Genomic DNA, 18,813 nt, shown 5'->3' on the forward strand with positions numbered 1-18,813 from the left:
CATGAAATGGAAGACAAGTATGTCCTTCCTCAGTTAATCATAATTTCTGCATGTCCATGTACAAGTGCACCTTTCATTGGATATTTTATATGCATAAACAAGCTCTTTATGCTGTCTTTTAGGCATTATACGCTCATTTGTTGAACAGATATTCACCGAATTCTTACTATGTCCCAGTGACTTCTAAACACTTTAGGTAAAATGGTGAACAAAACAGAAATCCTTGGTCTCATGGAGTTTGCATTCTAGTGGGAGAAGACAAAATAAATGATGAACTTACTCCATAAATAATTTATATGGTATGGTACAGTGTTAATAGCTAGACTCATGCTGCAGACAAAGGAAATAGGGTAAGGTTGATCATTAGCATTGAAGACTGGAATTTTTGATAGGGAGGGCCACTGAAAAGGTAGCCATTTGAGCAGACACTTGAGGATATGAGGAAGTTAGCCATGCAAATAACTAGAACAGTATGCCAGGCAGAGGGAACAGCAAGTATATAAAGACAAAGAATCTAGTGTGGCTGAGGCATTATTATAAGAAAAGCAAAATAGTAGATGTGCAGTCAGAGCTGTAAAAGGAAGCAGTAACTCCGACTACTTTCAGAACTGTTCCTCTTCCTATCAGTGGACATTGCAGGAGAGCACACCATTCCACTTCTTTTCAACTGCACAGATCTACAAGCAGACATATCACTCTCTGGGTCTTGAAGTCTGTGAAGGGGAAGGTGTATTTTTATTTAATTACAAATCTAGGCACTGCTCCCTTCCTTTATCCTCCACCAGCTCTTTACCCCTAAACTTCCTTCTTAAAGAGAACCAGTAGACTGAGCTTAACAGTAGACAGCAGGTGCTAGGCCTGGTGCCTGGTCAGTGTTTAATAAACTGAACTGGTAGACTTACAGACTGAGGCAGGCTCAGCTGCCATCTCTTCTAAATTCTGGCAATTGTGATACTGTCGAGTGTAAGGCTTGGTAGACCCCCAGCCCCTGCTTGCCTATCTCTTTTGGGAGTTGCTCACTGTCTCAAGCTAGACCCATCTGTCAGTAGATACATTGTTCTGAAATCTGCCTCTTTGGGACTTGTACTCTTTGGTCCAAAGGCACTTAAGCAGTTACCTAATTGTGAGCCTAGTAGGTAGCGGACTGTGCTAAGAGCTGGGGCCATAAGGAAAGAGGAAACCTGTGTGGAACTGGCCGTTGATTGAGCCAGAGGAGACAAGCACTCAGATGTAGCTGGATACTTTTTACACGGAGAGAAGTGTTGAGTCATTTCAGAATCCTCTTCCTGCTCCTCTTGTACTGTGCTTCTCCACCTTTACCTGCTGTAGTCCCAGTGGGTCCTCAGTGGCTTCCCCCCAGCCTAGGAGTGGGCATCACCAGTCAGCATGCCCTTCAGGCGGAGCAGCTCAGCTCTCTCTGCCAGTTCTGTCCAGTTGGCCTCCCTTTCTCCATCCTGTTAGCCACAGGCAGGCCCTCTAGCTGGGTGGGGCCCATTTTTACCTCAGGTGAAGCTCAGGTCTTCCCCCTTGATGTTCTGAGGACTGGTCTGCTAGGTTCGGGAGGGTTCAGCTGAGGATCCCTCGTTTTTTCCGTTGAGCCTTCCTTACTAGCAATTTCCTTAGCTGTCAAGAATCAAGCTTCCTTCTTGTTCCAACCCTTCTACTCCTTACTTTTAAAGACTGGTTCCCTGAGCCTAATGGATGCTCAGAGGTCTGGACTTAGGCTCCCTGCTCCACTTACCTTCTCATACTGCTGTCTGTATATTGTTAGAAATTATAGGTAACCACATGGTGTAAACATTTGTTTTTGCCTAATGAACAACTTAGAGAATTTTTATTTATTTATTTAATTTTTTAAGAGAATTTTTAAAGGTAATTTTGACAGTATATTATTTTCAACACCACTCTGACTCATAATCTGAACTCTATGGTAAAGGAAATAGGAAAATTCAGGTTATTATTTGGATGACATTTCCAAATGATTTTTTTCCCTCAGTGAAATCCTGTTCATCTACCAAAGCCCAGTTCAAATCCCCCTCTCCCCGCAGTGATCCCTCAGTATTCAGTTTTTGTTCCCTACTCAGGATGTCCTGTTAGCACTTCTTTGTGTGCCACTCACGTTAACTTAATCATATTTACAAAATCCTGATTCACGACTTCAATATTTTTGGTTTTCCCCCCTTGCTCACAACAGATGTTGCGGAGATGTGTTAGAAATCATTAGCACAGAACTGAGGCCTTCTCCCTAATGTAATCAATAATTGCTGTGCCTTGTAAAAGAAAAAGTAGACTGCAGTTTTGTTCTCTGTCTGTCCCCCAGCCCCTTCCTCTCCTCTTCCAGTTCTTCCTCCTTTTTCTTCGCTTTTTCTCTGTTGCTCTCTCAAGAATATATAATCTGATTTATTTAATCGTGGAAATCTTCACAGCCACCTTTCTACCATAAGATCATAAGTTCCTTGAGGGTTTTTCCTATCTTATATCCTCCGGACTATCTACACAGGAAAGGCTGCCTTATAATAAATGATCAGTAAATACTATGTTTGGTGTTGCCATGAATCGAATCAATTTTTTGCTTCATATCTGATTTGAGATCTTGATGTCAAGTTTCATGGAAACCTATGCCCTACATATTAAACAATTTTATTTCATGGTGTTGCTAAGTGAAGTAATTTTTAAAGCTTTCTCTTATATATGTTAGAAACAGGATTTTAAGATGGTTGCATTCAGTATAAGATAGCGGCCAAGCTATGGCTACCATAATTTACAAATTATGATTACATGCCTGTTTACCTACATTAGATTAGTCTAGTTTGTATATACTATTAGAAAAATTCAATAGTTAATGAGGCTGTCAGCTTTATGATAGATAATGTTAGACTCAAACTTCTGTTAGTCATAAAATAAGAGGAAGTTGGAGCTTGTTTACATTTCTATGCAGTATAATTTTCTATTTTTAAATGTTTCTTTTTTCCCATTAAAGAGACAACCATGTAATTATGCAGAAAAAGTTGCTCATTATTTGATTTCCTTTTCCTCAGTTTTTTTTCTTTTTCTTAGATTTTAAGGTAATGTTACTTTTAAAAAACATGCTATTTTCCCTTTCTTATAATTAGGTTAGTTAAAATTATTTTAATCCTAAAAAAAAAAAAAAGCTGGTCAATATGAATGTTCACCAGTGATGTAAAAAATTTACCTATTTACAGAGATAAATATTTTGGCTTCTTAACTGTATTTGGATTTTTAAATTAGGATTTGTTCTAAAACTGGATGGTTCATGTCTCTGTCTCCTGTGACATTGGTCTTCAGTTTCATGTTACAGTGAAGCTACTTATTTGTATATCTGTTATTTTTCAAAGGATTTGGCATAGGAGCTCTCTGATGAATCATGTTTTCAAATCTGTAGAGCCTCACATAGTGCCATACATATCAGACACTAAACAATATTTCCTGAAAATAAAAATGAATTTTCGTATCTGTAGTAGCATCAGTTTCTTCTAGCTGTTTATTTTATCCAGATTTAGTAACCTCGACTAAAGTGGTTTTTATAAGCCAAAGTAGATTCGGGGAGATAAAAAAACTTCAATATAACCACAGAAGTGAACTCTTCTTGCTAGAAGACATCTGGCCCTTAGTCGTGTTTTTCACCAAGAGAAAGTGTTTATAAAAATGACATTCTGTATATTTAAAACTTATTACATAGGCATAAAGTATCAACAAAGTGGCATCGAAAACTTGGGAATTACTTTCTTCTACTTGAATATTTTTTGGTTAAAAAAAGTATTTGATCCATAGTGAAAACAGACGTCTACCACAGTATTTACCTTGGAGGGCCTGAAAATTTTGTTTTATTTTATATACTGTTTCGATACAAAATTATTCTTATGATTAAAAAAAAGTTTTGAAATAATTGGTAAAGCACTTCCAATTTTCTGAGGTGTTTCATTTTCTGTATGTTTTTAACGTAATTTTTAAAATGCCCCCTCTCCTATTTTTTCCCCTTGAAAGCATTCTGGTCATGACAGAAGGGAAAACTATAATTCCTATCAAAGAACGTCCTCTCCAGAAGACAGGTAAATAATTTTATGTGCTCCTGCAATTTAAATTTTTTTAATAAGTCTAAAAAATTAATCCTTTGGTTCCTCAATTTAGGGTGAACAGTTTCTTTTTGATGGTTTTATAATATTGAATAAGCTTCAGGACAAATCATTCTTAAATGACTGTTTTGGGGTTTCTAGTAAATAAGTTTAGATTTTATCTAATTTTGGAGGTGAGAGAATAATATCAGCATGTCAAATACTACATAAAAGTTTTATAAAATGAATACTAAATGAAACACTAAATGAAAGTTTATAAAATGGAAAAGTGAGTTGAAATCTTATTTTGAAGTGCTGCTTTTACTGTTACTACTATCCTTTACATAGCTCTTTATAGATTTCAGAATTTTTTATATATTATCATATCTTTTGATTATGTTAAAAGATCTAGAAATATTACTATTAATGTTCATCAGTCATTTATAGTAGTACTTCAGTTATTTCACTTAGTGAGCTATGACCATTAAATCTAATTTATGAAGGGAGAAGCATCCTCTAAACTTTCTTTCAGTGGTCTCATTGCTTCCTTATCCCAAATGTACTTTTTTCTTATTGCACTCTATTGTCTCTAAAAACTTTGTTTCGTGGGCATTGAGTTAATTGTCATCATTTGTAACTGCTTAGTACCTTTTGCCAGTCACCTACTTTCTGTCTTAAAAAAACACACAACTCTTCACACGCACAGACACACATGTATATATGTATGTCTGTATGTTACATAAATTAATTTTAACGTATACTGTCGACCCCTGAATAGCCTGGGCTTTAGAGGCTGACACCCTCCATAGTTGAAAATCTGCGCATAACTTTCGACTCCCCAAAAACGAACTACTAATATTCTGCTGTTGACCAGGAACCTTACTGGTAACATAAACAGTAAACTAATATTTTTTATGTTACCTGTATTATATACTCTGTTCTTGCAATGAAGTAAGCTTGAGAAAAGAAAATGTTATTAATAAAATCACAGGGAAGAGAAAAATACATTTATAATACTCTACTCTCTTAGAAAAGATTCATTGAACCCGAACAATTCGAACCCCCACAATTCAAACTCAGTTAAAAGGTTAACTGTATATAAACTATAAATTACTATATTACTATACTATACTAATATACCATGTATATTATTATATTTGTGTACGTATTTAACTTCTCTTAAGATTCTCTGACTTTATGGATATTTAAAGTTCAAATGGTAGATCTCTACTGTCGTCCTGTTTGCTAATAATTTCAATCTCTTCTCACTGCTCTTCAGTAAAACAGGTTCAAGAATAAAAGCTGATTTTTTTTTTTTTTTTTGGATGTCTTTTGGAGTGAATTAAACTGATCTTTACGGAGGCCAGCCAATGACACTGGTCTCATTTGTTCATTGCTTTGATAAAATGAGCCAGCTAGTCAAAAGGGGTCATTTCATTTGCAGGGTGAGCTTTGTTCATGCTAACTGTATATGATATCCAGTTATGGATCTTTTACTTAAGACAGTATGAATCAGGATGACAGGTTTGGTTTTGTGAACTCCAGGGGTGGTTTTGTGGACAAGCTGAAAGCTTTTATAATCAAGAGTAAATGAAGGGTGTCAACAAAATAAGCTGTTTGTTAAAACCAGTTTGATATAAAACGTTGTTTAGTCATAGAGTTGATTTAACATTACCAATATATGATTTTCCTAAGTATTTATAACAGTAATTTTCATCATATAACTTTGGTGTTATTTTATGTTAGATATGCAGAACAAGAAAGATCCCCACGGGATAAAGATTACTTTGATTACGGCAGGTCAGACTATGAGCATTCAAGAAGAGGACGTTCTTATGATGGTAGTGTGGAATCACGGTTAGTATTGGAAACTTTAACTATAGAAAAATCATATTTGTTTAAATATTCTTTGCGCTTCTTAAAAAGAAAACTGTAATAATAGCAACTAGCATTAAATGCGTGTTCTTGTGCCAGGCTTTCTAATAGGTACTTCATGTGAATTAACTCCTTATTTTAGTAAATACATGAAGTAGATACTGTTGTGTGTTTTATAGATGAAGAAACTGTGGCATAGAGGACATAGAGGATTTAAGTCATGTATTTGTGTTTTAGAAGCATGTCCGTGGCAAGTCCAGGTCTATCTGACATTGAGCCTAAGCTCTTATTCATTATATGGTACTGTACTGCATGAGGAGTTGGCAATGTGAGTTTTTGAGATTCTTTACTGAATGAAATTGTTTATAAGATGTAGAATGATCGAGATTTACTTCCTATGTGATGGCACTGGGACACTGAAAATTAAGTTACCAATCTAGTTTTTATCTAAATACAAATTATTTTTTGAGCCTTGGAGAATTTGACTACCCACCCTATTAGTCATTCAGTTTCAGAAATTTGTCTACCATAAAATTGTTCACAAAGGTCTGTATCCTTTTGATGCCTCCCTCGTATTAGCCACTCCATGCCTACCAACACTATACCCCCACTAAAATGTTTATAAAATTCCTTGGTAGTTTGGAGCTAATCTCATTATTTAATATCTGCAGCCTAAATTTTCTTCTCACTACTTACTTTCTAATATATACCCAAAACTAAAATGTTAGCTTAAATTAACCTCCAAATGCCAGGCTCATCTTCCATCACTGTAATGACCCCTCATAAGAACCAACTACTGCCACCATAATGAACTAGGCATTCTGCAGTTTTTCTCAAATGTTGTTAAAACTCTTACAAACTAGATACTATCTTTCACAATTTAAAAATTTTTTAAAAGTGGGTTTGAAGTGATTACGTAACTTACCTGAGGTTGCAGTTGCCTATCTGGTAGACAGTGAAAGTGGGATTTGAACTCATTTGACTCCAAGGCCTATTTTTTCTTCTATAATCTCTATTATTTCATTGTAACTGTTTTGGGTCCTATGTATATAGATAAGTCTCATTTGATCCATACAGTCACCCTGTGAAGTGAGCAGGCTGTGTACTATGTAGAAAATAAAAGCTAAAAGTGTGAAAGCACTGGAAGAGAAATATTTCTATTTAGACTTGAAGAAGCCTCTATTACTTCTGCACTCTAAAGGAACAAACAGGGAAATTGTAAAGATGCAATTTTATCAGCCAGCTAACAGTCTTACCTAGTATTTCTCAGAAGAATCCTAACCAAAGCCAGTAAATCCCTGCTGTAGTTCCTCTCTTGGAACATACTATAAGAAGCAACTCAGTTGCAAATCAGTGCCTAGATTTCCGTGGACCTGCCTTTGTGACTAATTGGGATCTCTATTTGGAACCACTTTTTTCCCTTTTGTTCACTCTGTCTTCATGAATACAATGGTATAGTTAAGTTTCAAAAAAGCTTCTCTGAATCTAGGTGGCTAGGTGATTGTGTTTCTCTCTTTGTAAGTTGTATTACTATGTAAAGCTAAGTGGACAAACTCTTCTTTCAGGAAAGATAGCACAAAAGCAAGAATTTACTTTTCCCTGTTCTTGATTGTTTCAGAAAATAAGACCTTGATTGTTTTTAAAATGTTAGCTTAAGAAAGGATATTCTCCTACAATAATAGGGAAGAGTTATGGCTAGAAAATAGTTAATTTTTTTTTCACATAGTCTGAAATAACCAGATGCTTCTGATATTCTAGGGTTTTAAATGCCAGTTCTATCAAGAAATAATTTCAGACATTACAGTTTTTTAGGTCATTTTTACTCCTAGGTTGCCATTATAGGAGATAAACTCTGGTTTCTTTATATAGCTTATCGTGTACATCGCGGGCTAAATTATCTTCTTAAAACACTGTTTTCGGGTAGCCCTGGTGGCGCAGCGGTTTAGTGTTGCCTGCAGCCCGGGGTGTGATCCTGGAGACCCGGGATCGAGTCCCACATCAGGCTTCCTGCATGGAGCCTGCTTCTCCCTCTGCCTGTGTCTCTGCCTCTCTCTCGCTCTCTCTGAATGAATGAATAAATAAATAAATCTTAAAAAAAAAAAAAAAAACATTAAAAAAAAAAAAACACTGTTTTCATGTCACTCACTATCACACTCAAACTATTAATGATTCCCTATCAACTCCATTATAAAAAACTTAGTCTTTTGCTTGGTTTTTAATATCACAGTCTGACTTGAACTCAACTACCATTATACATAATTTTTGTTTCCTGACTATACTGCTTATTAGCTTGAACAGCCCTGCTTCACTTTTTAGTAGTTATTCTGTTTTCCACTAGTTGCAGAATGCCTTCCTTCCTCCTCCACCTTCCCACCCTTGCCCCAGTATAAATTTTGTCAAACCTTATAGCCCTGGTTTAAGTTACATTTTTACTATGAAGCACTTCCTCATCATCCCAAACAACATTCCCTTGTCTGAATTTGTGGCCTGCAAATGGCCTCACTCATTTGGTATGCAGCTTATTTAAGAATGTAATTTATATTGCCTTTTCTCCCAGAAGTAGGGACCGAGAAAAACGGAGAGAAAGAGAAAGAGATACGGATCGTAAAAGGTCGCGGAAATCCCCAACTCCTGGGAGAAGAAGCCCAGAACCATCAGTAACCCAGACTTCCTCTACTCAGGATGAACCTACCGCAAAGAAGAAGAAAGATGAGCTGGATCCTCTTCTTACTCGTACAGGGGGAGCATATATTCCTCCTGCAAAGCTCAGGATGATGCAAGAGCAGATTACAGATAAAAACAGGCATGTCAATATCACTAAGTATACAAGGCAATGATACCCTGATTGAAAAAAAGTCAACTATGGTCTGAATTAACCTTGGATATTCAGTTTGTATCATTAGTCCCTAGTGGTAGAGACTTCAAATTAGATTTCTCTTCTTTATTCCATAAGCTCTTTTTTTGGAACTCTGCTTACTATTTGCCCTGACATTAGCTCAATAAAGTTGTATACATGCCTATTAGTAGTGTCCATTTTTCATAGATGATCAAGAGTATTATTGATAATTTTAGAATTAAAGTCAATCTTTCCAATTGTACCAAACCAGGAAATGGCTAATTTTTTCTGTAAAAAGACAGACAATAAATATCGTAGGGTTGTGCGGTGTTCTCTGTTGCAGAGACTCAACTCTGCTGTAGTAATGAATACAGCCTTAGATAATATGTAAACAAATGAGTGTGGCTCTGTCCCATTGAAGTTTTATTTACAAAAATGGGCTGTAGGCTGCATTTGGGTCATGGATGTAGTTTGCCAACCCCTATACTAATCTATGAAGTGAACTTGACTATGAAATGAAGTTGAATTTTCTCTATACTTTTGTAGGCTGTACCATCCTAGACTGTAATTTAAGTCAATCAAAATTCATATATGAACATTCACCCTCAAAATACCTTTGCTTCCTTTTCAAGATAATTGAGATGAGAGGAGCTATGTATGAAAGTATAGCTAAGTTTTCAAGACCTTTTTCTCTAGTGGAATGAGAGGATAATTACAATAAGTATGGTCCAAGATTGAAATGGTCACTCAGTTGCCAGTTGGGTAATAAAAGGATTGTGATAGAAGGTAAGCTACACTTTAAGAAAAATATTTCCAAGTGACAAAGTATTCCCACATTTTTCATAGATATTTTAATGGCAACTTGAAAGTAGTTGAGACTCTTATATAAATGAAATCTAAATTTACTTCGTGAATTAGCTTGAAGTAGAAATGTTTCTTCATATTTATATGAAGTATGAATATTTGAAATAAAATTTTTAAAATTTATGAGCTAGAAAGGGACATTAGATAACATTAAATTTAAAACTAATTAGTAAGTCTCTCCGTATGTGTCCTATTCCAGTGCATGATAGTGATGCCTGCAGTGTTATGTTTAGAAGGGATTTGAGATGGCTTCTTGGTTAGTAGGAGCTTCATGAGCTCTTAGGAGAAGGCAGGAGGGGCAGCATTAATGAAAGAGTCATTGTCTCCAAACCAGGCCAAAACAATCCTAATTGAAAAGACCAGAAACACTGTTAGTAAGTCAAGTCTTACTACCTTATAAATAAAATGGGTGGAGAAGAGTCCCCGGTATATGTGATTTTACACAGATTCCTTGGAGATAATTTTATATATAGTTTAAATCTGCTCATGTTTGTAAAAGGGACAAGGATAAGTAGAAGTCTCTTAAGAAAAGTCTATAGACTGCTTTTAGTAGATACTAGGTGAGGGAAATTGTAGACTTCTTAATTAGGAAGTACAATTGTACTTGATTATATATATATATTTTTAACCAAAGTTTAATAGGAGAGATTGTGATTATGTATCAGCAATTTTATTATTTAGGGTAGTTGTTAAACTATTGATCTTTATTTCTCAAATAGAAGCATACCAAAAGGTTAGGGTTGTGGACTGCTGGAAGTGTTGCACCCACCTCAGATGTAGGAGTACATGATCTATAGGGAATTTAAAAATAATATAATTTTAACTGCAAGTCAGTCTGCTTTTTGCCCTTAGTGTCTGCTGAGAACAATATCAGTGATAAAATATTCTTCCCCACTAGGGCAGACTGTTCTCACCACCTCTCCCTTGGAATACTGCTCCAGAACAAGGATTCTTAACCTACAGATCTTCAGAAGGTCAATAAGTAGAATTTAGGCAGTCCATGAATGTAAATGGAAAGAAAAAAATTGCTGCCTTATTTTTACTTATCTCTAAAATTTAGCATTTCTCTCAGGAATGTAGGCACCAGATCGTGGTATTAAGACTATTCACTAAAAAAAAATAAAATAAAATAAAATAAAAAAATAAGACTATTTACTGCAAATATCTCAAATATTCTTTATGGCCATGCTGCTTGGAAATTAAGTTATTAGGCCTGCCACCACTTCTTGTCATTTAATGTGTTAAGAAACACAAAGTATATTATATCAAACTTTTTTCTCTTCATGCTTTGAAAACTATTTGAATAAGATTGGTATCCTTTGTAATCTTACATATTTATATATATGTTATTCTAAAAAGTCCTTCAGCTTCACTAGACTGCTAGAGAAGTATAAGGAAGAAAGAAAAGATTTTCTGCAACTGAAATCATACTCCACAGAGAAATAAATATAAAAACCATAAAAAAAAAAACATATGAACTGTAGATCCTTAAAAGACCTTAGGTGTTACTAAGTTCAACCTAAACAAACCCATCTAGGCTAAATTATTTACCTAAGATCTAAGTTAAAAAAACAACCCATACAGATGTGGGACTACTGCCTAAAAGCAGAGGTTCTTTAAAATGCAACAGTCTTGGGGATCCCTGGGTGGCTTGGGTTTAGCACCTGCCTTCGGTCCAGAGCGTGATCCTGGAGTCCCACATCGGGCTCCCTGCATGGAGCCTCCTTCTCCCTCTGCCTGTGTCTCTGCCTCTCTGTCTGTGTCTCTCATGAGTAAATAAATAAAATCTTAAAAAGGAAAAGTACAAGAGACTTTCGGTCCCATGATTTCCATGTGACTTTCCCTTTTCCTATAATTCTTACCATTTCTTTACAGTTTAAAATATTTAATTTTGTGTTCTTTATCATACTTTTGTGAGAAAAGATATAAGAAAAAATCTTTATGGTTTGTATTTGGATATTTCATATTACAAAATTTTTTTAAATGGTCATTTTAAAATATTTAAAGACAATTTTAACTAAATGAGGTGTTATAATGTAAAATAAGTATGTATTGAATCTAATAAATGTTATAATTTGCAATATACATAGACATAAGAATAAAGCATTCTTACATATCCTTATATAATTTTATTATGTTACTAAAGGGAAGTGATCTGTAGATGAGTATATGTACAGAACATTAAATACAGGTTTAGGTATTAAGACAGTCATATATTTTGCTGCACTTTGAGGTCATTTTGTGAAGATAATGTTAAAAACAAAGGAAATCTAAGTATTTTTTATGTTCTTATACTCTCTGGTTATTATAATTGTTGACTAAGTTTTCATCTTTATTAAAATCAATTCTTTTTAGCTTAGCGTACCAGAGGATGAGCTGGGAGGCCCTAAAGAAGTCAATCAATGGTCTTATCAATAAAGTCAACATTTCTAACATAGGTATTATTATTCAAGAACTTCTTCAGGAAAATATAGTTAGAGGAAGGTAAGCATCAGCTGATTTATAGTATTTATGTAACAATTTTTCAAATGAGCATAATAGCTACGTGACTAATAATCATTGATTTGTTCTACTTCAGTAGTAATTGAGCATGATTATTTAAAATGCAGTTCTTGTAAAAAATGTAAGCTACTAACAAATAACTTGTACTTCACTGTTAGAAATTGTACAGTTTTTGCTCTTTGAAAGGTTTGATGTCACATACTCATTTTTGTGCAGACATTTGTTTACTGAATACTTCCAATAATTTAAACTCATAAAGAATAATGAAATATATATATAAATTTCTAATTAAAGCAAAGAGAATATAAAAGAATTGAGAAAGCTCAGTAATAAATTTTAGAAAAGCGAAAGGGAATGACAGTCATGTTCTGTATAGTTTTAAGTGGTTGTGATTTTAAAAGTATCCAGAAATAGAAATATTTTATATTCTGTTTTTTATATTAGAATCTGAGGGATGTTTTCCTCTGTCATTTCACATGACTGATTTATCATCCCCAACACATTAGTGAGGGGGCATATAAAGTAAGATGTAACGGGATATAGAAAGTTGACCAAGAGGCAGCTACTGTCCTCAAAGGTAGATAGTTAGAGCTCTCCCATTTTAGTCAGAAAGCAGCAGAAGCTATATGGGTTGCCTAAGGTCTCACAATTCATAAGCTCAGTTTTCTTTTCTCATTTTTTACTCTGTTGATTTGTCAAAGCTAAACAGTAACTATTAAGACGCTGTTTTCCTGCCTTTTGGTAGTCCAATAAGTATGTGTCATTACATTGCTAGAAATAACTCTTCAGTTAGCTCACTTTGCATCTCTCCTCCTGTCAAATGCATATAGAACCATGCTCATTTCAAAATAAGTTAGAAGTGGACCCTTGTTGACTCCTTTTTTTTTTTTTTTTTTAAAAAACAGGGGCCTGCTATCCAGATCTGTTTTGCAAGCACAGAGTGCTTCTCCAATCTTCACTCATGTTTATGCAGCATTAGTGGCAATTATAAACTCAAAATTTCCACAGATCGGAGAATTAATTCTCAAGAGGTTAATTCTTAATTTCCGAAAAGGCTATCGAAGAAATGATAAGGTACATCTGATGGGCTTGTAAATCAACTGCCACATAGGGACAGACTAATAATCTAGTATCAATAATGATAAACAGTGTTGATTTCTACATAGGAATTCTTTTTAAAAACTGCAGAACATTTTTTTGTTCCATTAAATATATTAGCTACTAATGATGAGCTAAAAAATGATGGCTGTAACTGTACAATTATAATTATTTAGCCAGAAATGCCACTATTTCGCTTGTAATAGTTTTTATCTTGTAACTTTCTCGTAAGAAAAAAATTATCCTTGTGTGCTACATATTTTAATAGCGTGTAAGTAAGCTATAGATTTAGTGATTAAATGAAAATTCGTTTTAGTTTATAGATTAACCTTGTCTCTACCTTCACTTTTCAGCAACTTTGTCTTACTGCTTCAAAATTTGTGGCACATCTTATTAACCAAAATGTGGTAAGTAATTCTCAAAATTTGATGCCACTTCATTGACAATCTATTTTTGTTTTGCCTTATAGTCTTTGAGAAAAGTATCTTGGATGATATTTTAGTTTTAAAATGATAATAAATGTGTTTAATCTTAAATATAAAAAGTAATACAGAACAAGTATTTTATGAAATTAATCTGACCGTTAATATTGTACATGGTTATTCAACTACAAAATCCTTAAAAGATTATAACTTAATCATATTTATGAGACAATGAAGTTGATATTACTTCCACTTTTTCTTTTGTATCTGTTGTTCATAAGAATGTAATACTATCTGATATCATATAAAAATCTTTTCTGCACAACATGGTATATAAAATCATATATTCTTAGAATCAGTTTATAAAATGCAAATTAAGTAATATTAATCTGTTTTAATTACAAGTAATTTTGTCTTTTTATTGTTCAGGTTTTGTATTTTGTATTTATTCATTGCTCCAGTCATCTATCCATTCATATATTTGAGTTTTGATTTAGCTTCTGTTTAAACTTCAAAATGATAAAATTGCTCTTATTCATACTCAGAGGTTTCCTTCAGATTTATATTATGTTTAATTATATGTGTTATACTTTGAAGTCACATTTAATCTTATTTATCCACCATCAATATTTTAATTCTTTCCTATATGAAATTATTTACCATATGAAATTCTTTCCCATGTTCATTCTTAAAAACCTATTAGATTTTAACCTCGCAAGTTAAATTATTGCAGTGATACTTGCTTCTTCCATTAAGACCATGGAAACTTAATTTCACATATCTATGTGAAAGCACAGAAAGTGTTAGTTTTTGAATATATATTCACTTATATTGAAGATATTTTTTGCATTGCCACAAATCTGTTAAAATGTTAACTATTTTAAATCTTCCCCTGTGGTACAAGGCAGTGTTTTCTTAGCACTGATGTTAGATTGTTCCCTCCCCACCATCCCCCCCAAATAAAAGCATATGTATTTTTGATGTTATGCTCAATCAATGGAAAGGATATTTTCATAAGTTAAGACATAGACTATTTCCTTCCCCATCTCAAAGAAGTGTCCAAACTTAGAAAGGCATATATATGACATCTTGAAGATGCTTCCTAGTACATTTCTTTTTCACAGCAAAGCTTCTCAGTAGAATTTTATTCCAGCCCTACCTGGCATGGTTTTGAAGTATTAATTTTTGAATGGGGGCCAGTGTCAATAACTTGATATAGTAAATTAAAAAAAAAATAGAGGGAAATATTTCAAAACTGTCTTTGTGTACCAGAAATAGTTAATATATATTCTGATAAAATTATCCATGTAATTTAAGAACTTATTTACTGTATAACAAAATTGCTGATAGAATGAACTAGGAAATAGACATAAAAAGTTGTGGTTGTGAAGAACCACTTTTTTACTACACATTACATTTTAGTTCTTATGCACATTATAAAAAGTATAGTATTACTATTCTATAGTGATTGTAAAAAATTAATACATAATTTTTTAACTTCTGTTTTGAAGCTACTTATGGCATTTCCTGTAGACATTATTTCCTATATATAATGTGTAAGAATTATTTCTTTTGGAGATAGTTGTAGTAAGTGTACTAAATTTAGACTTTTGAATCAATCATCTAGAAAGTTTTAACAGATATAATGAAAGTGAAAGAAAAATTGTATCCCATATTTGGAGTATTTCTGTATGCATTCTAAAATTTGGTCATCATGTACAGTATTATTGCTTCAAAAACCGATTTGCTAATTTTTTAAATTACTATTGATAGTAGGTTAATATATGTGAAAGCATTTTCTCTATTCTATATGTCTTCATTCTATTTAAGGCACATGAAGTTTTATGCCTAGAGATGCTCACTTTGCTCCTGGAAAGACCAACAGATGATAGTGTTGAAGTAGCTATTGGTTTCCTCAAGGAATGTGGCCTCAAATTAACACAAGTGTCACCAAGAGGAATCAATGGTAAGTATATGCCTTTGGTTTGACATTGAGCTTCATTTGAGTATTATAATATTTTTTGCTTATTTTATTGGTTTTTTTTCTTTCACTTTCACTTTAGCTATATTTGAGCGCCTCCGAAACATTCTTCATGAGTCTGAAATTGACAAAAGAGTTCAATATATGATTGAAGTGATGTTTGCTGTACGGAAGGATGGATTCAAAGACCACCCTGTTATCCTAGAGGGACTGGACTTAGTGGAAGAAGATGATCAATTCACCCATATGCTCCCTCTGGAGGATGACTATAATCCAGAAGATGTTCTTAGTGAGTTGGATGGTGGGGGGCGGAGGAAGTTGGGAAGTAGGACACCAACAAATGTAAATATAGAAAATAAATAATTTTTAACTTATTTTTTCAAGATGTTTTCAAGATGGATCCTAATTTTATGGAGAATGAAGAGAAGTACAAAGCTATTAAGAAAGGTATGTAGAATTTAATAATCTATTTTGGATAAGTAGAAACAATTTGTGTAGTTCTATTAATACTAATAGAAAGGTTTAGATTATTGACCTAATGAAATCTCTGCTCTTAGGAAGCCATTCTCCTCACTATTTTCCCATGCATCATTTTTCTGTCTAGTGCTGTTTGTGGTCTACTTCATTCTAAATTATTTACCTTATTATCCCTGTCCTCTTTCCCTCTATTCAAATCATACAGACCTTACTTAAGTCTCTTTCCTCTTAAGAAATGTCCGTATAGGGGTTCCTGAGTGGCTGGCTCAGTTGATTGAGCATCCAACTCTTGGTTTCAGTTCTGGTCATGATCTCAAGGTCCTGAGATCAAGGTGGGCTGTATGCTTAGTGAGGCATCAGCTTGAGATTCTCTTCCTCTCCTTCCCCTCTGTCTGTGCATTCTTGCTCTCTCTCTCTCAAATAAATCTTAAAAAATAAAGTCCCTATATTACTAGTGGCCTTTATTTTAACTTCACTACCACGTACGAATTGGTGCTTAAATTGACACCCAGTTTAATATTCAACTAGATATTATGCTTTATGATTTCTTGAGAGTAAGTTGATATCCTGATAAAATCAATCACAATTCCAGATAGGCTATTAGTGCTCGAAAAATTAATAAATTAATTATTATTATTTTTATGTCATCAATATATTATGAGCACTAACTTTGGATAGACTTTGGTTTGTATTTTGTCTGTGCCATTACTAGCTGAGTGACCTGGAACAAATTACTTGTTTGACGTCAGTGTTACTTGTTTGTTTAAGGATAAGTAAAAAATATTGTGCTTTGTATTATCACAGGGCAAGTATTTAGGTAATGCACTTTTTTTTTTTTGACATTTGTGTCATTTTTCTTCTAAAGCTAATTTTCAGGGCTATCTGTATAATTATAATTTTATGGGTTCATTTCCCTTGAGTTGTGATTTTATATGAGAAGTATTTACCGGTTCTAAATCCTCTCCGGAAGAGAGAGCAGGAGCCCTAGAGCTCTGTCAATCTCCTGCATTCTGTGCTGTAGTCAGGCTTGGAAGTAGAATGAAATAGAAAGTAAGATGTAAGCAGCTTTCCATTTCTATGAATTACTATAAAAATCCCGGTTTCAATAAATAGATTACTCTCCTCAGGTGCCATTTCCTAGGGGCATTTCGTTGCAATAGCCGGATTCTTTTTGCTATTACAATTCAGTTTCTTAACATGAAGAATTCCTTAGACCCATTTTGCCTTCTTATGAACTTTCTTTACAGTATCACTCAAAAGATGCTAAATGTTCTTATGAAATTTTTATCATACCTCATATGAATTTTTTTTTTTTAACTTAGGAACTCCTCATCCATTTCTTTAGGATATCGGTGGTTGAACAATGCTAGGAAAGTAGTACTTTCTTTATTGTAGCACTTAAGCTCTTTGAACTTAAGTTCCCTTTATACTCTAGAAAAGTATTTAGGACTTCAAAGAGCTTTTTTGTTTTGTGGGTTACATCTGTTGACATTTACTTTATTAGAAATTGAAACTGATAATATTAAAAATACTGTATCATTTCAAAATTACAGAAACAGTATTCATATTATAAGTTATATACTTTTATGAAAATAACTACTTTGTGAAACAAATTTAAGAAAAATGGCATGTTTTATATTTTATACAATTTAATGTCTGACTTAATAGAAAATCGATTTTCATATTGTTTGTGATTTCAGTCTATTGCAATAAGTTGTTTTGATTGAAGTATATGAAGAAAATAGGTAATATGAGGTTGGAAAAGAGATAAGTATTTTAATAGCCTTTTCAGATAATGTGTATGTTTTTCCTTAGTACTATGCCAGTATTTAAGGCTAATCGTTTCTTAAAGATTAAGTGGAATGTGAAACCTGAAACAATATTCATGAATCTTCATATTCTAATTCATTAAATTCCATTGGCCTCTCACTTTGAATGGATCTTTTACCCATGCTTGATTTTCCAACATGTTCAATTGGTCATTTAGAAAATGCCCATTCACCCAGTTATGCATGTCTTCTAGGTGTTAACATGTTAACATTATCAAAATTAAATGAACACATTAACACAATATCAAATCACATTTATTAGTATCACCTTAGAGAAGTCTAAGTATTGGGAAGCTGTCAAGCTTGGAGGAATGGATACCACTTCTCTAATTTTCTCCTGAGAGCTCTAATTTAATCATGGTAGTAAATACTGTTAATTATTTTCCTTGAAGTGACATTCTCACTTTGTATTTGGGAAAATGTCTGCCAAATACCTAACAAGTAATTCTCTCTTCTATCAAGTAAAAAGAAAAAATCACTGATTCACCTTGCAAGTCAAAGAGTTTCACAAGTGCTTTTCTTTGAGATAACCATCACGTGACAGTGTGCATCTGTCTTTAACAGAAGGGCTGTGTACGAATTCATCTTTTGCTACTCAGATGATTATATATGCTTACATTTCGGGGTGAGATTCAGTGAAGTTAGCAGTTCTCTACTCCTTCCTCAAAGGCATTATCAAGTCAAACTGGCTCTTCTCCCACCTCTGAGAGTATGGCAGTAAAGAGCACAGTGATGGCTGGTGCACTTTGGTGCCTTGATTCGTGCTCCGGTTGCAGCAGCTTCAACCCTCATTGCTTTTGGACCTTTGTAGAAGGCAGCACAAAGAAAGGCAGATAATGTCTGGGTATTGTTATGA

General features: G+C 33.8%; 1 protein-coding gene across 5 annotated transcripts in view; it reads left to right on the top strand.

Moving 5' to 3' along the window:
• CWC22 (CWC22 spliceosome associated protein homolog) overlaps positions 1–18,813 on the top strand; it is a 58,797-nt gene that overhangs the window by 19,170 nt on the left and 20,814 nt on the right. For 4 of the 5 annotated variants that reach the window (XM_055308326.1, XM_055308325.1, XM_055308327.1 and 1 more), the window contains 9 exons: positions 4,006–4,070; positions 5,820–5,930; positions 8,506–8,751; positions 12,004–12,132; positions 13,056–13,224; positions 13,602–13,655; positions 15,501–15,636; positions 15,734–15,940; positions 16,036–16,098. In XM_055308326.1, the coding sequence (XP_055164301.1) occupies positions 4,006–4,070; positions 5,820–5,930; positions 8,506–8,751; positions 12,004–12,132; positions 13,056–13,224; positions 13,602–13,655; positions 15,501–15,636; positions 15,734–15,940; positions 16,036–16,098 (1,180 nt within the window). The remainder of the gene's footprint in view (positions 1–4,005; positions 4,071–5,819; positions 5,931–8,505; positions 8,752–12,003; positions 12,133–13,055; positions 13,225–13,601; positions 13,656–15,500; positions 15,637–15,733; positions 15,941–16,035; positions 16,099–18,813) is intronic. The other variant, XM_055308328.1, reaches the window with a different exon arrangement.

This window comes from Nyctereutes procyonoides, unplaced genomic scaffold (assembly GCF_905146905.1).
Source record: "Nyctereutes procyonoides isolate TBG_1078 unplaced genomic scaffold, NYPRO_anot_genome, whole genome shotgun sequence".
NCBI classification, from domain to species: domain Eukaryota; kingdom Metazoa; phylum Chordata; class Mammalia; order Carnivora; family Canidae; genus Nyctereutes; species Nyctereutes procyonoides.